The 19,904-nt window shown below is 43.5% G+C and overlaps 1 protein-coding gene across 4 annotated transcripts; it reads left to right on the forward strand.

The window, feature by feature from the left end:
* The first annotated feature begins 111 nt into the window (after positions 1 to 111).
* nktr (natural killer cell triggering receptor) lies at positions 112 to 18,222 on the forward strand. Of its 4 annotated transcripts, none has more exons than XM_079661344.1 (17): positions 112 to 235; positions 1,681 to 1,753; positions 2,224 to 2,298; positions 4,296 to 4,403; positions 4,706 to 4,750; positions 5,882 to 5,969; positions 6,591 to 6,620; positions 7,869 to 8,014; positions 9,048 to 9,261; positions 9,354 to 9,518; positions 9,616 to 9,703; positions 10,731 to 10,879; positions 10,960 to 13,275; positions 15,935 to 16,012; positions 16,101 to 16,160; positions 17,410 to 17,511; positions 17,621 to 18,222. In XM_079661344.1, the coding sequence occupies exons 2-17, from the start codon at positions 1,696 to 1,698 to the stop codon at positions 17,667 to 17,669; spliced, it is 3,771 nt and encodes a 1,256-aa protein (XP_079517470.1). In that variant the 5' UTR covers positions 112 to 235; positions 1,681 to 1,695; the 3' UTR covers positions 17,670 to 18,222. The 4 variants fall into 4 exon arrangements, with proteins under 4 accessions (XP_079517470.1, XP_079517471.1, XP_079517472.1 ...); XM_079661345.1 differs by having other exon boundaries at positions 10,984 to 13,275; XM_079661346.1 differs by lacking the exons at positions 112 to 235; positions 1,681 to 1,753; positions 2,224 to 2,298 and adding an exon at positions 5,014 to 5,037 and having other exon boundaries at positions 4,333 to 4,403.
* The last annotated feature ends 1,682 nt before the right edge of the window (positions 18,223 to 19,904 follow it).

Consider the following 19,904-nt stretch of genomic DNA (forward strand, 5'->3'; position numbering starts at 1 on the left):
ATATTTCTGCCTTTGATGAGAAGATTATAGTATACCAAATATATTATATTTATATGTCCTTGAATACAAAAATTAAGAAAGGCTGTAAAAAAATACAAATCTACTACGGAATCTACAGAGGGTCAAAAAACTCAAACCAGTCGTAGTTATAATGCATCGCTGCAACCCTTTCACTTAAGAGCGAACTTAGCACCGTCAGTGACTAGCTGAGTACTTGGCTAGCTACTGTGCAGAGGTGAGTAACGCTTTGTGTTTAGCACATTAATATCAAGTTGTTCTTTTTTAACATCAGGTAAAATGTGAATATTAAGTGCGAACTGTGAGCTATTGGACGGAAGAGAGCTAGCTGCTAGCTGTTAGCACAACCATTTTGGAAGCTTCAACGTTTTTGTTTACAATATTTCACATTTACATATTTTTTTTCTGTCACTAGGAATAAACATGTCGTAATTTAAGATTGTTTGCAGTATTGACTGTTAGCTGTTAAACAAATAGTGCATGTTGACATTAGTGGGTTAACAGTTTCGTGTGAACTGTGTTTTGATCAGCTGTTCCTTGTTTTTGAGTGACACCCTTTGTGATGGATTACATTTTGACTGCTTTTAAATCATGTATTAGTCACTGCAATCTTCATGCCCTGGGGGAGATCTAGTTTAGGCCACTTGGTGTTTATTATAAGTTAACTAGGTTGGTTTCAAAATGTTGCAATATTGTTAAATGTTGCTCTGCTTCAAAAACAGTAGCATTGCAGATTGTGATCAATTCTATAGGTGTGCAACTAAATAACTGATAATACTTTGCACAATTCAGCCTTCTCCTTGAGTTGTTGCGATTATTGCTTATTATTACAATCTGACAATACCTAGCACATCAACACATTCAATGTAACACGATAAGACTCTGGCTATTAATACACTGAATTCCCGTCAACATATTTGTATTAGTGTGAAATGTGAATGCAGTCAAACTCAGCTGCACTGTTAGCTGTGAATGTACATACAGCAAACACCAGTGATAATCATAATCAAATACTGTTTGATCTCTTATCTCTTTGTTACACCACTATACTCAAAACACACAAGTCATTTCATAATTACAACATGTCAGCACAGTGACAAAGCATTTCCTGAACAATACGCACCCTGTGTATTTCAAATTGTGAGAAGATTAAGCTTTTAATAAATCCAGATGTTGCTGACAGATTATTGGACGCTCTGCTGTTTTGCCAGCAATACACTGTCCAGCAGAGAGGATGTATCGGTGTGTGTATGCTGCTGACACACCACATATTAGTGTGAAGATATATCAAGTCTATTGTCTTTATTACAACAGGAGATAAAAACAAGATGAGGCAGGGTGGGTCTGGTGAATTTCAGAATTTCAGTCAATCTAGTATCAGCATGTTTGTGACATTTCACACATTGATCAGTGGAAACAAGGAAGCAACGCCATGCTCTACTTGTGATATGGAAAGCCAATACATCTCCCCATAGACTTCTCTCTCCCCCTCCCCTCTTTCTCTCTCCTCCCCTTTCTATTTCTCTCTGTCTTTCAGTCTCTCTACATTTGTTTGCCGGCACACTTCCTTGAAATGTTCTGTACAGCTGACTGCTTCTTAAAGAGAAGTTCATTCTTATCATGTTTCCTGCTTAGCTTTCTTGGTTTCATTCTTCGTTTCAGGTAACTTAGGTGACAATGGGGGTGAAAGACCGCCCTCAGTGTTACTTTGATGTGGAGCTCAACCGGGAGCCAGGTAAGAGAATTTTTGAAAAGTATAATATGTAAACAGCCGATAACTGTAAAGTGACATCATTAAAAAAATATGTTTTTACTTTATGTTGTGGTTTTGTGGTAATAACAGTCTGTTACTTTTCATGCCAGAGCTTTGTGCAACTGATGTGAATTTAAAGACCATTTGAAAGGCCTCAGGTAAAAATAAACAGTCATATTTGGCCAAGGAGAGCTATGCTCCAATCAGGATGTAAGGGTAGTTCTCCATTTGCTCCTGGCTATAGAAAAGTGTAAAGTCTGAGCTTCACCGCAGGATTCACCGTAGTAAAAAGGGTGCTACTTGCAGCTCTTAATTGTCTCCTAAGGCTATTAATGCGCCGTCCCTCACATTGTTTGTAGCTCCACGTTTACATTGACAAAGCCTCTTATCATTAAACATGAAATAGATGATGGTGTGTTTAATGTGTTGCTCTTTTTGTGTGTGTTTTACAGTCGGACGCATTGTCTTTCAACTGTTTTCGGACGTTTGTCCCAAGACGAGCAAAAACTTTCTGTGTTTGTGCACTGGTGAGTAGCAGCAGTTACACCACGGGCATTGCTTAACCGAGTATATAAGATAGACCTGTAAGAGAAGATGGAAGGAACAGTGTGTCTTTGCATGGCTCCAAAGTACACACTCATTCAATCGCTCCAATTCAATCAGAGATATTTGGATTCACGGGCAAGTTCTCGATCATGTTCTGGATTTTAATCATGTCTGTTCCTTGTCACATTTGACATATTTCTGTCAGAAAAATAACGAGTCAACAAACAAATTGTCCTGTACTTTCTATAATGTGCTGAAAGTGCCGTGTCTGCAAAAAAAGCTAATAAAAAGATTTTGAACGAGTTGGAAAAACAGAGCCCCAGTCAGAGGCAACCTCTCAGATTTAATCAGAGATATTTGGGATTTAAAGGCAACTGTATTTCTGTTCCTTATTATTACATTTCAGATATGTTCTCTTTCTGCCTCTCCCAGAAACATAATAAGTCGGCAGATATACAGGAAAATGAAATATATAAACGGAAAGTTAGAGCCACGACATCATGTAGACACACCCCTCGTTGGTGTTAAGGAAAGGATGTGTGTGTGTAGTGTAACAGTGACAGATGGAGTCACAGGAAGCCGCTGTGTCTCCTGACTTTAGATATTTCATCCCGCCGAGCAGGACACGCTGTACTGTAGTCGCCGCGCTCTGCCTAGAGAGAGCCATAAATCTGCAAACCGGCTGCAGATCCGTCCTCGCTCTCATTTTTCACCCCACCTGGCCGCGGGAATGCAACGCTGACAAGGGCAGACACGGCTCCTTAGTCTGTTCCTTTTCCTGGACACACACACACACACACACACACACACACACACACACACACACACACACACGGTGATACACACACAACCCAGGTATCTAATGTGTCCTTTTAGCAGGGGATGGGCTCATAAGAAACCAAACCTTTGGAACAACATTTGGAGAATATTAGCAACCTAATCTGCCCAGTCTAACAGCGAGCCCTCTGTACTCCAAACACACCCTGAAACACAGCGAGGGAAATCTCTGCACACATGTCTCACCCCAGGGAAGGGGAGATCCCCGGGGGTTTTAGATCTGGAACGATGTATTCTGTTTTCCCTCCAGAGGAAGGTTTTTAATGAGCAGCAGGAGGCCAAACAAAGGCATCCACTTTATTGAAATCGACCACATATTTGCATTTATTCCTTTCTTTAATTGATGTGGCAGCATGTGTTAACACCTAAAAGCACAGGGTATACATAATTATAATAATAATAAGGCTTTATTTGTTTAGTGCTTTTCATACACAGCGTGCAGCTCAAAGTGCTTGAACAATAAGACACTAAAGACGAGATAAACAGAAAAAAGAAATTTAATTCAGCTCAAAATAAATACTGAAGATATATTTTACAAGGAGGTAGAAAAAGCAAAAATGTTTGATAATAATAATAATAGTCAAAAAATTCAGAACAGATAACCCACACAGTAAACGTAAGAAGGACATAAGTCAAAAAATAATAAAATACGCTAAATATAAAAAATTATATTTAAAATTATTAGATCAAATTGAATACGAATATATCATTTATTTATAATAACAATATTAATAATAAAGATTAAAATACCTATGAAAGGGGGATGTCGCTGATTAAAAGCTAAATAAAATAATACAATATATGTTTTCAGCTGTTTTTTAAAAATGGCGACTGAGTTTTCCTGGCAGAGGCCGTTTCTCAATGTGGAGTATACCTGCTGCAGAGCCACGACTTCAAGCACGCTACGTCATCGAGTGGCGCCGAAGGACTGTTTAAATGCCCAGCATTCGGCGCCACTCGATGACGTAGTAAACTTGAAATAGTGGCTCTGCAGCGGGTTTACTCGACATTGAGAAACGCCCAGTGTTCCAGAGTTTGTAGTGGATGTAAACAACACAGTGTGCAAAGAAACCTCATTGAGTAGCCGCTCTGTCATGCTTTGTGTTGCACGAGAGCTCAGTTAACATGCGTGTGATTTCAGGTGAAAAGGGAACTGGTAAACTCACCGGGAAAAAGCTGTGCTTCAAAGGCTCCACCTTTCACAGAGTGGTAAAGAACTTTATGGTCCAGGGAGGCGACTTCACCGAAGGTAATAATCTGTTTCATATACTCTGAAAGTGTGTGTTGTTTTACATTACATCCAATGGGAAGCAACACAGCTGTTCCTAGAGGTTATTCGGTCTGACTGAGAGGAAGTAAATACTCTCTAAGCTACAAAAGGGTTTTCAATAACGCTGATACTTTGCTTAGTTTCACAGCTATTACATCCTGATATAGATACAGGCTTCCAAATGTGTTCATATTAGCAGCCGTTATTCACTTACGTTGAGACAGCACTTTCCTTTTAATGCCGTGCAATTATCTTCAATATTTTATTATGTTGGTTTCCAGGAAATGGAAGAGGAGGGGAGTCGATATACGGCGGCTACTTTGAAGGTAATGTGAATATTATTGAATACACAGTCTCTTGAATGTTCATCTAAATACAACCCAGCTAATTCTGCATGACCACAATGCTGCATGTCGTGATGATAATGTCATTTTCCTACGTTTGTCTCCTTTGACCTTCACTTTTGTATCGTGCTGTCTTCTATTGAGTAGTGGGCTTTCTCAGATGAGCATGGAGAGTAGGTTTTCAATCTCTCTCTCTCTCTACGATCTACCTGCCTAAAATTTTCAACATATTCTTTTATTTATAGAGTGGTCTTTTGCAAAATGAGAAGGTAAGAGATGTACACAGCTCAGTAACACCATGTCCACACTGCCCCCCCCTCCCCTCCCCCCCCCCCCCCCACCCCACCACCGTCCTCTGTGCAGATGCATTGAACTGCAGGAGGTTTCACTCAGACAGCCTCCTGTCAGACATCACGCCCCCCCGACGCAGAGTGCTAAAGTTACTCTCTGTTACATACGTGCTATTTATAGTCACGTGATATGTAGGCGGTTGGGTTCTCTGCTAGATGAGGAAATATCAGTGGAGATATTTAGCTCTGCACCGTGGACACATGTAGATACAAGAAATACTTGGAACACAAACTGGAAGCATTTTAAATAACCTTTAGATTAGCAATTAGCTTAATGACTTGGAGCTTTTCTCATTATATTTGAGTCCAATAAATCACAGCGGGGAAATGTACGCACAAAATGGTCCTGAAAAATAGCATAATATGGCCATTTATAGAATATTAACATGTAAGTTCACCATGGTTACAAATAAAGTAGCATTGTTTTAAGTGAGTGAACATATAAAAGTATTAAAAGAGTAAGATTAAAGTTAAAAATTGCATATTAATTGTGAAGAAGGTAGAGTAGAAAGGATGGATCTCAATCAACTCCATTTAACTGAACCCGGCTTAATGTTCTTTAACACCAGCTCAGAACATACGTTTTATTTAACTTAAGCTTCAGAGAAAGACTAGATACTTATCAAAACATCAAATCCCTCTCTGGAAGGACTGGTTGGTGAGGTTTGATGGTTTACAGTCCTGTTCTCCCCTGAATATTTCCGCTGTTCTTTACCGGAGAACACACAGTGAGACGGCGCTGTTTCTTCTCTGCTCCCCACAGATGAGAACTTCCTTCTCAAACACGACAAAGCGTACCTGCTGTCGATGGCCAACCGCGGGAAGGACACCAACGGCTCTCAGTTCTTCATGTGAGCTACACTTTGAAACCTCTCTGCACCTTTTTAATACCATTTAACACGTCACTGACATGGTCTATTCATCTCTGTCCCTTTTGAGACTGTAAACTAGAATTTGCCATTGAGTGGCAAATTGTACTTTGTGCAGCTAGATGTTCAAAGTGCACAGAAACATGGATTCATTTTTTTACCTACAAATGTGTTACATTTTTTCTCTTGCCGTTTTTGTGTAAAATTTACAGAATCTCTAGCATCCTGCTCTTCCAAGGTAATGTGTCTCCAAGGCTGTGTTTCTCTCTCTCCTGACTGTATTCATCTTTAAGTATTCTGCAGAGTACTGTGTGTATTATGTCTGGAACAACATTCATAAGTGGCTTGAGGTTATTGTAGACTTCACTAAAGCACCCATAAGATAGAAATGAATAAAGGAGGAAATGTCTACAGACTGTCTTCCTCTGTATGATCCATACGTGGTCATATTTGCATTATTAAACAAATGTAAACATCTGCACCTATTCTTCAGTAGAGCCCACACTTTGTTGAAGTTTCTTGTTTATTCTCATTCCTCTCCTTCTTCTCTCCTACTTCCATGTCCTCGTCCTCGGTTGACCTTCCTCGGCTTCGCACAAGCAGCACAACAAAGATGGCGCCTCATCTCGACGGGTAACATTCAGCGTCACTTTGGAACCTATATAAGGCATTACAATGTTCTTAAGAGCCCTTTAAAACGTGTGTTACTTGATGCTGTTCTGTTATTGTGACATATCAATCACAAATCAATGTTTATTTATACAGCCCAATATCACACATGTTACATTTGTCTCAGTGGACTTCACAGTTTGTACAGAATATCAGTATAACAATACGACACCCTCTGTCCTTAGACCCTCTGTCCTTAGACCCTCTGTCCTTAGACCCTCTGTCCTCAGACCCTCTCTCCTTAGACCCTATGTCCTTAGACCCTCTGTCCTCAGACCCTCTCTCCTTAGACCCTCTGTCCTTAGACCCTCTGTCCTTAGACCCTCTGTCCTTAGACCCTCTGTCCTCAGACCCTCTGTCCTTAGACCCTCTGTCCTTAGACCCTCTGTCCTTAGACCCTCTGTCCTCAGACCCTCTGTCCTCAGACCCTCTCTCCTTAGACCCTATGTCCTTAGACCCTCTGTCCTTAGACCCTCTGTCCTTAGACCCTCACATCGTACAAGGAAACACTTCCAGAGAAACCCCACAGTTTAAAGGGGAACATGGGAGAAACCTCAGGGAGAGCAACAGAGGAGGGATCCCTCTCCCAGGACGGACAGACGTGCAATAGATGCCGTGTGTCAATCGAAAAGATAATACATTTACAGCATACATAGACCAAATGTTTGGAAATGGATGTGTCTATAATAAGAAGATGAATCCACGAGGATGTCAATAATCCTGTGGGAGCCTTCAGGGAAGTATTATGATGAGAGTCAGACAGGACCGCAGAGACAGGTTCAACCACGACTCGAAGTCCAGGACTCAGGATAGAGGATCCAGGACACAGGACACATGGTTCAGGATCCAGGACACAGACAGGACCGCAGCAACAGGACCAGCCACGACTCAGGATCACGGCGTAGATAGACACCAAAAAGAAATTTGGGGGAAGCTGGGTTATTGGGAACATGAGAGAACACAGGTTCAGACAGAAGGAGGAAGAAGTAAGGTGTCCCCCGACAGTCTAAGCCTATAGCAGCAAAACTAGGGGCTGACTCTAATCAGCCCTATAAGCTTTATCAAAAAGAAAGGTCTTAAGCGCACTCTTAAAAACGGATAGGGATCAATCAAAGTTGTTTTGGTGTGTAGAATAGTCTGGTGTTGTATGCTAACTTCATTAAATCAGATAATAACCCAGCTGCTGTAACATGCGTTGATGTTGCGTTGCAGAGTCCACGTCGTCTTTGGCTCGATCATCTCTGGTTTTGAGGTGATAAAGAAGGTGGAGGGGCTGAAGACTGATTCTTCCAGCAGACCCTACGCTGACGTGAGGGTGATGGACTGCGGACAGCTCTTCACCAAGTCCGCCAACGACGGTGAGATCACTCAGATTCACTTGAAGCTTTTACGGTTGGCCACGACTGAGAGTGTGGTGTGTGAGTCTGTATATCAAGATCTATTGGGACTAATTCTGTGTTAAATCAGACATCCAGTTCAAAGGCCTGAGGGGTTACATACAAAACATAAACACCTCTAGTTTTGAATAGCTTAAAGTGGACCTATCATGCTATATTTGAATAATATAGTGTAGGACCATACCTATATAAGGCATATTTATACTTTTTATTTTTCAAAATACCAAACAGATCATGCATTTCAGCCATTCCTCATTTCGCTCAATTTAACACTGTCTTTGCATCATGGGCTGATTCTGTGAGAACAGCACCATCTACAGGCCTGGCATATGTACTACAGCGTCTCCAGCGCTTTCCAACGGCAATGTCCGTGGCTGTCTCCTCCTGATTGGTGGAGTTGGCCCAATAGCCGTAGCTTCACTTCTGTGACCTCAGAGAAGTGTTCAAATCTGGATCAGTCTGTATCAGATCCGTTGCAGCCCCTTTTTTAGAGATTTGGGTATGGAGGAAAATAGAGAGGGTTGTGTTTTCTGACACTTGGTGAGTTCCCTGGAACACCGGGGACACATGTTCATGTAGAAAAGACGTACACAAGTGCATTTTGCATGATAGGTCCCCTTTAAATATATGTTATTAATAACTTATCATTGATGCATACATGAGCTTAATACCACTTTGTTGTCCTTTGCTGTTGGGATTAAAGGGTGTTGCTTGTATCTGGGTCATACGTCGTTTTGTAAGACGTTGGCATTTGGATGCTGGCATTCCCCCCCCCCCCCCCCCCACACTGTAACCTGATCTCCTGTTTAATGAGGATCCGCGACGTGATCTCTGTGAAGTTCAGCTGGCATCGTCCCACCTGACTCTGCCAGCTTTCATTCTCCCCCGACATACCGAGAGCAATCAAACAAAGCCTCAGTTGTTGTAGCGCTACACCACCGTGAAAGTGACTCCTGACTTCTGACCTTTCTTTCTTTCTGTTTACTTGCTCCAGTTCTCGAGGGAAAGAGGAAGAGAAGCTCCCACTCTGCCGACTCGTCCTTCTCTTCCCATGACTCGTCCTATCAGTACTCCTCATCTGAAAATGAATCGGATGAAAACCACAAACATCACAAGCACAAGAGACATGCAAAGAGTAAACGCTCCAAAAGGAGAAGAAGGGAATCAAAGCAGAAGGAGAGCGTTGAAGTTCTTCCCTCCAATCAGAGGTACTTTACAAATCACCAGAGGAGAAGCACACGATTCACTGCTGGGTCGGTTCTTTGCATAACACATTACTGTTTTGCATGTGTGGTTGCAGCTCTCCCAGTCCTGTGGAGGAAGAGGTGCTGGAGGTGGAGGTGGAGGTGGAGCAGAGCGGGAGGAGAGAGAAGCTCACAGTGCGACCGGAGGAGATCCCCCCTGTGCCGGAGAACCGTTTCCTGCTGCGACGCGACGTGCCACCTCAGGAAGTGAAGGCGGAGATGTAGGTTTCATTGGATATGTGTCATCTTATACATCTTAACAGTGACGACATACATATGAAGTGTCTGTGTTGACTTTGAAACTTGATATTTTCGCAGTGTGGAAACAGAAGAAACGTGTCCTTTAACTGACCCGAAACCTTCAGTCTCCAAGTCTGGACGGAAGATTAAAGGCAGAGGAACAATGGTAAGCTCACATCTACATATTTTTTCTTTTATGAGTCTGCTTGTCATTTTAACCTGAACCACTAGTTCCAAGGTTCAGTTACGGTACGTCCACACAGCAGCTTTGAAAAAATCTTGAAAATCTTGGAGGTGGGCGTGTCTGAGAGCTTGGGGATTTTTCGCGAGCAACGCGACCAACAACCAATCACATGAATCTCCCGCCCCGACATACAAAGCAATAGCAATGTTAAAACGAAGTAAACTGGATATAAACTCCCCAAACAGGCGAAAACCTACCAGTTTCACCCACTGTCTCTGCCACCTCCCTCCATGCCTGGTTCCTCCGGTTTGTATCCCGGTAAATAGTTCTGGTCGTAAAGAACCGGGTGATTTGCTACCGTAATATCTCGTTTGGAATATGAGGAAATGAACTGCGGTCTGTCTCTCTCAGCTTGCACGCGGTTTGATTGGCTAGCGCTTGAACTGTCAGATTTGCATAAACGGGATTTGATTGGCTGACGCTTCCACCTCAGCTTCAAAAGTTGAACATTGCTCAACTTTTGAATCCTGAAAATCCTGGAAATCTTCGCTTTGCTTCCCCACAATGCAGTTCGGCGAAAAGCGAGGCAAAGTGACGTCACCCCCATTCAAGGTCAATGGGCAGAGAAGCGTTGGAAGATTTGTTTAAAGCTGCTGTGTGGACGTACCGTTAGGGTTAGGGTTTGGTTAGACAAACAAAGCGCTACCATTACTATAAATAATTGACCCACTGCCCTATTGTGCTTTTTGTAGTTTTTGTAGTCCTAAATCTTTAAGCACAGCCTCGGTGAGCGTTAAGAGTTTTCACTTATTTTTATCAATGCAATAGGAAGTATCACACCAACAGAAATGTAGTAGTCGTTACCAATACCAGTAAAAAACAAAGCAATGTAGGCCTGCTTTAACTTACACTTCTTTACAAGTACCACCACAGGTGTTGGCATCGAATTGTCACCAAACTATGGGTTATTGTGACATCCAACGTATCCGTATATTTTCCTTTTTCGCAGAGATATCACACCCCGACGAGGTCTAAGTCTCGCTCTGCGTCAGTGGAGGAACGTGGCAGCAGTGAGACTCCGCCACACTGGAAAGAGGAGATGAAGAGAACCAAAGTGTACCAACCTCCGAGCATCGAGAGGTGGAGCAAAGGAGACAAGTAGGACTCAACCTGTTTACCGTTTACTTCAAACATCCGATTTCTCTTTATTTTCCTTCATGCATCTCTTGACTTAACAGATTGAATGACCATTCCTCAAGCAGATGGGAGAACAGGAGTGACTCTGCGTGGTCCCGGTCTGCAGATCACTCCTCGGATCGCGGCTCGGAGAGATCGAGCCTGCAGCGCCAACCGAAGAAAGAGAAGAAGAAATCCAAACACAAGAAGAAGTCCAAGAAAGGGAAACGCGGGAAGAAGAAGAGCTCAAAGAACAAACCTCCAGAGCCTCTCCCTACCGTGAGTGAAACGCCGGCGTCTTCAGAGAGGAAGTCCAAGAGATCCCGGTCGTCTTCAAACCAGCGGGACTCCTCAACTCAGAGGAAGCTACGGTCCTCGCTTTCATTTAGAGACTCAAGATCCTACTCTAGATCGTCCTACAGCCAGTCCAGGTCCAGAGGAAGGTCTTACTCGAGATCCAGAAGCCTTTCGAGGTCTTTGTCTAGATCCAGATCTCGTTCCTATTCTCGATCCAGGTCAAGATCCAGGTACAGATCTAGGTCCTCGTCCAGGAAGAATAGTTTATCCCCGAGAAAGACGAAAGGTAGTAAGCCCAAAGCGGCCGCAATGATGCCCGAGAAGCTTCCAGACAGCAAAGCCCCGCCTCTTCCCAGACTCCCAAGTGTCCCGGCGTCAGAAAGTACCCCCGTGATCCCGATGAGCGACAGCCCCCCGCCGTCACGCTGGAAACCCGGTCAGAAGCCCTGGAAGCCGTCTTACGTCCAGGAAGTTAAAGCAAAAGCAGCTCTCGGCTCTTCGTCTGGAGCAACTGTAGCCAGTGTTACAGAAAAAGCTCAGACTGCCGTTACACCAAAGTGTCTGTTGGTTGAGTCTGAAATCCACAAACGCAGCAGGTCTTACAGTCGATCCAGGAGCAGGAGTTACAGCAGGTCCTCCACCTACAGCGGATCGGACTCTGAAACCTCCCAGAAAGCACCAAGCAACAAAAGAAACTCACTGGACAAGGAATGGAAAGAGTATTACAGCTCCCTGAAGAGGGTCAAAAATGTAGATAAGCACATTTCACTCGCGAGTAGTCAAGATACCAAGTCAGGGTCGAATAGTCCGGATGTCTCAACGAGATCACAGGATCAAGAGGGGAAGCAGTTCAGCTCAATGCCTGCTGAGAGCTTTAACAGCAGGTCTGAATGGGACAGTGACACTGAGAGAGGGAGCAACAGCGGGGCTCGGTCAAAAAAGCAGAAACGAGCAGTTCAGTCCAGGGAAGTTCTCGATAAGAAGTCGTCCGCGTGGAATTCGGAAAGCGATTCGGATCATGTGCCCGCCAGGAATTTGGCTATATCTGAGAAAGAGGAAGGGGAAGCTAGTTCAGAATCAGAGTTTGAGACCTCCAGGAAAGCTTCTGAAGAAGTGTCTGCGCCAAAGATCGCCATGGCTGCTGCCAAAGGTCCCGAGGGGGTCGCAGAGAAACACAAGAGCAAGAAGAAATCCAAGCGTAAGCGAAAACACAAGCGGCGGCGCGAGAGCAGAAAGGAAAAAGGAAAGAGATCCAAGAGGAAACACCAGAAGCTCAAAGAGACTTTCCACTGGCAGCCTCCTCTGGAGTTCGGAGAGGAGGAAGAGGAGGAGGATGAGACCAAACGAGAGAAACAAAGTCCTGGGAGAGTTCTCAAAGAAAAGCCTGTTGTGGAAAAAGTAACCTCTAACCCTAAAGAGGAAAGGATTAGGGTTCAACAGAGAGCGAAGGAATGTATCAACAAGAACTCAATACACACGAAGTCTCTTCTTCAGCCGTCCAATAGGAACGGGGCTGATGTACCCATCGTCAAACAGCAGGAGTCTTTAGACGATATGGACATCTGTACGCCAGAGCATGACGCCGAGATTGTACAACCGACAGATCTTTCTAATAATGCACCTGAATTTATCGTAAAACCTACCTCAACAATTTCAGATAACGCTTTACCTCAAAGCAAAGACCCTTCTGTGCCCTCCTCTGCTGGGCTGCAAGATGAAACCCCCGGAAAACCTCCCGTCGCTAACTTCAAATGGAGGCCTTTGAAAGCACCGTCAGCCCCACAGAACGTCCACATGGCGCCCGTCAGCGTAGTGAACGTCCAGGAGGTCCAGAACGCCTCGGCGCAGGGAGTGAAGATGGAGATAAAGAGCCAGAGCCGGGTGCGACCGGGGTCTCTGTTCGACGAGGTCCGGAAGACCGCTCGGCTCAACCAGAGGCCGAGGAACGAGGAGAGCTCCAGCGAGGAGAGGTCTCCGTCCGCGGGGACAACGCGATCCCCCAAGAAGTCTCGCTCCAGAGGCTGGTCCCGGTCCTCCAGCCGGTCCAGGAGCCGGTCCCGGAGCTCCAGCTACTCCTCCAGGTACAACAAGGACTTAAGGGTCACCTATTATGCAAAATCCACTTCTCCATTAACATGTGTCCCCTCTTCTTCATGTCTCTTCTACATCAACATGTGTCCCCTCTTCTTCATGTCTCTTCTACATCAACATGTGTCCCCTCTTCTCCATGTCTCTTCTACATCAACATGTGTCCCCTCTTCTTCATGTCTCTTCTACATCAACATGTGTCCCCTCTTCTTCATGTCTCTTCTACATCAACATGTGTCCCCTCTTCTCCATGTCTCTTCTACATCAACATGTGTCCCCTCTCCTTCATGTCTCTCTTCTACATCAACATGTGTCCCCTCTTCTTCATGTCTCTTCTACATCAACATGTGTCCCCTCTTCTTCATGTCTCTTCTACATCAACATGTGTCCCCTCTTCTCCATGTCTCTTCTACATCAACATGTGTCCCCTCTTCTTCATGTCTCTTCTACATCAACATGTGTCCCCTCTTCTCCATGTCTCTTCTACATCAACATGTGTCCCCTCTTCTTCATGTCTCTTCTACATCAACATGTGTCCCCTCTTCTTCATGTCTCTTCTACATCAACATGTGTCGTCTCTTCTCCATGTCTCTTCTACATCAACATGTGTCCCCTCTTCTTCATGTCTCTTCTACATCAACATGTGTCCCCTCTTCTCCATGTCTCTTCTACATCAACATGTGTCCCCTCTTCTTCATGTCTCTTCTACATCAACATGTGTCCCCTCTTCTTCATGTATCTTCTACATCAACATGTGTCCCCTCTCCTTCATGTCTCTTCTACATCAACATGTGTCCCCTCTTCTTCATGTCTCTTCTACATCAACATGTGTCTCCTCTTCTTCATGTCTCTTCTACATCAACATGTGTCCCCTCTTCTTCATGTCTCTTCTACATCAACATGTGTCCCCTCTTCTTCATGTCTCTTCTACATCAACATGTGTCCCCTCTTCTTCATGTCTCTTCTACATCAACATGTGTCCCCTCTTCTTCATGTCTCTTCTACATCAACATGTGTCCCCTCTTCTCCATGTCTCTTCTACATCAACATGTGTCCCCTCTTCTTCATGTCTCTTCTACATCAACATGTGTCCCCTCTTCTCCATGTCTCTTCTACATCAACATGTGTCCCCTCTTCTTCATGTCTCTTCTACATCAACATGTGTCCCCTCTTCTTCATGTCTCTTCTACATCAACATGTGTCCCCTCTTCTTCATGTCTCTTCTACATCAACATGTGTCCCCTCTTCTTCATGTATCTTCTACATCAACATGTGTCCCCTCTCCTTCATGTCTCTTCTACATCAACATGTGTCCCCTCTTCTCCATGTCTCTTCTACATCAACATGTGTCCCCTCTTCTTCATGTCTCTTCTACATCAACATGTGTCCCCTCTTCTTCATGTCTCTTCTACATCAACATGTGTCCCCTCTTCTTCATGTCTCTTCTACATCAACATGTGTCCCCTCTTCTCCATGTCTCTTCTACATCAACATGTGTCCCCTCTTCTTCATGTCTCTTCTACATCAACATGTGTCCCCTCTTCTCCATGTCTCTTCTACATCAACATGTGTCCCCTCTTCTCCATGTCTCTTCTACATCAACATGTGTCCCCTCTTCTCCATGTCTCTTACACATCAACATGTGTCCCCTCTTCTTCATGTCTCTTCTACATCAACATGTGTCTCCTCTTCTTCATGTCTCTTCTACATCAACATGTGTCCCCTCTTCTTCATGTCTCTTCTACATCAACATGTGTCCCCTCTTCTCCATGTCTCTTCTACATCAACATGTGTCCCCTCTTCTCCATGTCTCTTCTACATCAACATGTGTCCCCTCTTCTTCATGTCTCTTCCACATCAACATGTGTCCCTTCTTCTTCATGTCTCTTCTACATCAACATGTGTCCCCTCTTCTTCATGTCTCTTCCACATCAACATGTGTCCCTTCTTCTTCATGTCTCTTCCACATCAACATGTGTCCCTTCTTCTTCATGTCTCTTCCACATCAACATGTGTCCCTTCTTCTTCATGTCTCTTCCACATCAACATGTGTCCCTTCTTCTTCATGTCTCTTCTACATCAACATGTGTCCCCTCTTCTTCATGTCTCTTCTACATCAACATGTGTCCCCTCTGTGGAAAGAGACTCTGAAAGTTTCAGGAACAAAGATTCTCTCTCTTTTTGATCCATTTTTATAAAAACCTGTCTGAAAATGAGCTGATCAGATTTTGGCCACTTTATGATGTCATAACGATGTTTTGTCTTGTGTAACCATTAGCCAATCAGCAACCAAGTTAACCCCCCCCCCCCCCCAAATGTCTCTCAGAGGGGCGTGGGGAGGGGCTCCTTATTTTCATCTAAAGTAACAGACAGAGAATCAGCACTTTGGAAACAGGGCTGAAACAGAGGGGATTATGGGTAATGCTGCAATGATCTGTTTGGTGTTTCAGCCAATCAGAGAGAGGTTCTGTATATATCTGAGAGCTGTGATATATTGATGAAAAACAGTATAATAGGAGACCTTTAATGAATATCACCAGAGAGTGCAAAATGTCTCTCTTAATCTCAGAGGTCGCTCACCTTTGGTCTAAAAGCAAAAACCTTTTGTACTCGAGTTCAAATGTAATTTATAACACACGTTTTTTCTTTCAGGAGCCGCAGCAGGAGTCGGAGGAGACGGAGAAGAGTGCGGTCGCGCTCTCGTAGCACCACATATCGGAGGAGCCACAGGTACCCAACGCTCTCTTTATATTTCTCCATTGTGCATCTAATTAGCGATCATTCCTTAAGTCTCTTTTTGTGTCTTTTTCTCTTTCAGTCGTACGTACAGTCGAAGTCGTTCCAGGAGTCGCTCGCGTCATCGCCGTCGGAGATCAAGGCATGTTAGCTTTTTAATGTGCTAACTCGACAAAAGGAATCATGTGGGGGGGGGGGGGGGGGGGGGTCACTTAGTGATAAACATGCTCATGTATATAAGGTTTTAAATACAAGTTTGAAAAGATTGATCAGACTAGAAAATAACATAGAGTTAAAGGTCCCATGTCATGGCCATTGTGCAATTTTCCAAACTCACATTGGTTTCTCAAACAGCATCTCTGTAAAGTATGTGTATTCAGCAGTATTCACTTTCTCCACTAAACGGCTCGCTGCAGCTCCCCCCCCCCCCCCCCCCCCCCACCCTCCCTGTGAGCCCAGTGCGCTCTGATTGGTCGGTACGAATCGCGCTGAGGTCCGTGGAGGTGTGGTTTCCTTGTTTAGCGATACACAGCCAAACTCACCCTGAGCACACACAAAGTCACAGCCGAAGTAAAAACAATAAGTGTGTCTTGATATTGAGTAAGAACAAGGTTGATAAACGCTGTGAGAATGGGTCTGCAGAGAGAATGGGTCTGCAGAGAGAATGGGTCTGCAGAGAGAATGGGTCTGCAGAGAGAATGGGTCTGCAGAGAGAATGGGTCTGCAGAGAGAACTTAGCCGCGATCCCAACTGTCTGTTATCAGCCTGCAGCCAGGGAGGAGAGATCAGCAGAGCTGCTTGCACTGAGTGTGTGTGTGAGTCCGTGGATTGGTCAATTTGGACCAATCAGCGGGGGCTTAACGTAACGGCTCCGCGGATTGGCCCATTTAGTTAAGTAGTTAAGAATCAAATGGATGATGACGTTTCACCAACGAGGCGTTTTGGGGAGGTATTTTCTGTGTTAGAGTTTTACTCCCTACAGGGTGTACTTTGAGGGTTTTGACTCTGCAGACCGTTTACATGCAGAAAAACCTTCATAACACAGAAGGGGACGGGTGATAACCGGAAAAGCATGACATGTGACCTTTAATATGATAGCATAGAAAGAATGAATGCTGAGTAATGCACTTTCAGGATTATTCTGTCATTATAGAATAATATTGATTAACTACTCTTCAGAATCAGAAACAGGTTTATTACCAGGTAGGTTGACACGTACGAGGAATTTGACTTGATGTCGTGGTGCGTACATACAAGTAAAAACACAGATAGAGAACTAGAATTTTTTTTTTTTTAATATAACAGTATTTACATAGAAATGGAATAAAATATGGAATACAAATCACTTCTAGCAAAGTGATATGAAATGATATCTCTATGTGTTAACGCAGGTCCGACTCCTACGACAGCTATTCCAGTCGGAGTCTCAGTGCGAGCAGGAGGCGAGGGCGCCGGAGGAGTCGCAGCTCCAGGAGCTCAGAGCGCCGGTCCCGGTGAGAAACTGCCGAAAGTCTCAGTTCAATCCTTCCTGTATCTGCATTTTAGATTATCACCATAACAAACTTTAAAATGTAACAGCATCTCCTTCATGTGTTTCCGCAGGTCCTCCCGCTCCTCCAGCCGCAGCTCGTCCAGCAGCCGCTACAGCTGAGAGGAAACAAAAAACCACACAAAAGAACTCTGACTGTAATCACAGGTCAGCAGATAAAGCTCAGAGAGGAAGAGTTGTATTCCTTCTTGTTACATGTTTATAATGGGACAGTCTTTGAGGAAGTGAATGTAAATAAGTAAACCACTTTACAGGCAGATCTTCTGAGGTGACGGTCAAAGCTGACAATAAGCTATAAAAAATGTTTTTATGAGAAAAATGTCCATATTTTATACTGTATATTTTGTTAATTCCTTTTTAACTTGTTTTTCTTACACTGAAAGGGATAATTATTATACTGTAATTGTCTAATCCGCTCAGTTCTGACGTGTTTGAGGAGTTACTGTATAGGTTGAAGTTATGCCTTAAATTCAGATTTTAAAAAGTGATTGCTTTTTGTAGCAGTGTCAAGCTTTATTCAAGCTGTGATTTATGTTCATCTCATTCTTTCTTATTGTATCATGAATGTTAAAAGCTGTACTCAAAGTATAGTCTCTCTGATTTGTATTCAAACAGTTATGAATGTGTTTGCTGAATAAATACCACAGCATCTTAAGTGTCTCTGTTTGTCCTCACTATGTACAGTAGATGATCAGTTAATGGACTACCTTTTACAATAGCGCCATCTACCTTTCAATTCAGAACTGCATTGTATTGTTATTTTCATCCTGGCTCATTTAAGTGCATGTATGACATGTGTCAAACATCACAAATGCACTGACCAAATACTAACTGTACTCTTCTGATGATATAATCTTAGATATTGTGCAAAAAAGAAATGCAATCGCAATTTGGTGCTTTACAGAAATTTAGAAAAAGGGAGTCTATTCAATTGCAAATCCTTAATTGAAAAAATATTTGCAAATGTGTGTACACTAAAAACTGATGGTGCTGAACTCTAAAATATACCCCAAAAAGCAGAATAGGGCCCCTTTAATGTTTAAACCAACAATACCTCATGTCCATACTGAGGTCATCATTTGGCATACTGTACACTGCAACAGGATTGGATTAATGTTTCCTTCACAAAAAAGCTCCTATAGTAACCCTTTTATTAACAGCAGGTGTTTTAAGTTGCTCCAGATATGTTTTCCAGGGTCCTTCCAGAAGGTGGAAGCTTTATTTAGCTCAGGTTTCATGAGGAAAAAATCATTATCCTGCTGTCACTTTCTGCTAAAATAGATGGTTCTCTCCTCACACAATTTCTCTCTTTCATATGGCTTCGTCAGAAATGTTGATATGAAATATATATAGTTTGTTTTTGCTGTTAGGAGAAGCCAAACTACACTATTACACATCCACATAATGTAGATCAAAGTAAATACCTCTAAATGTGCTGTAAGATGTTGTTTTTTAAGTGGTCAGCCTCCCTGCTTCCACCCTGACGCTGGCTCAGAGTGATGAATGGGACCTGCTCCAGGTGCAGATCGATATTTTTCCCAGCTTGTTATGAGCGTATTGACTTCTGCTTCATACGGTCTGCTCAGGAGTGAGCGATGGGGTCCAGGTATCCTCCCGGGGGGGGAGACAAGGCTGCATTACTAACTGAGCAAAGTGGGAAACTGCCCCGGGCCCTCAGAAGATATAGGCCCCAAAATGTGTTAAGAAATGTAACATCAAACTTTTTTTTACATCTGATTGTTCAAGCACATTTGCACAGATGCTATACATCAGAGTATTATTAAAGGGGCCCTTTGTTTTGGGTGGTGTTGCCTTCACTGTAGTGTGTTATATAGGTTTCTGTGCATGTAAATGGTCTGCAAAGGCTAAAATCCCATCACTATGGAACACTTATGCTCCTGTTCGCTATCGCTCCAACATATTGTAGGCCAAGGGGCGGGACATATCTAAGCGGTTGACCAATCACAACAGAGCAGGCCAGCTAAACATTTGAAGACTTAATTTTGGTCTCTTAAAATGTGATAGATATTGATAAAGTAATGGAAAAATAGCCCTTGTTGCATTTAGGTCACATGTGTCAAACTCAAGGCCCGGGGGCCAAATCAGGCCTTTAGTGGATTTAATTTCAGAGCCTGAGCCCAAACATTTATGAACTTGCACCCAAGAGGAGATGCCAAGTATCTGCTTGAACTAGCATCACAGAGCGGCACACTGACTTTCAATGGATGTTTCCTTCTGCACTTTCTTTCTTGAGACAGCAGGGCATGTTTTGTTTCTCTTTGAGGGGAATAGTTTTGTTGAAGCTGTTGTTGGCCTGTGGGAAAATGTACTCATAAG

This window comes from Notothenia rossii, assembly GCF_949606895.1.
Source record: "Notothenia rossii genome assembly, chromosome: 12".
In the NCBI taxonomy this organism is placed as follows: domain Eukaryota; kingdom Metazoa; phylum Chordata; class Actinopteri; order Perciformes; family Nototheniidae; genus Notothenia; species Notothenia rossii.

What these genes read in the sequence shown, in the direction of transcription:
- nktr (XM_079661344.1), top strand. Translation starts at nt 1,696, where the DNA reads ATGGGGGTGAAAGACCGCCCTCAGTGTTACTTTGATGTGGAGCTCAAC. An exon ending in GTTCTTCCCTCCAATCAGAG is followed by an intron (nt 9,262 to 9,353) that starts GTACTTTACAAA and finishes GTGTGGTTGCAG; the next exon opens with CTCTCCCAGTCCTGTGGAGG. An exon ending in AGCTCCAGCTACTCCTCCAG is followed by an intron (nt 13,276 to 15,934) that starts GTACAACAAGGA and finishes TTTTTCTTTCAG; the next exon opens with GAGCCGCAGCAGGAGTCGGA.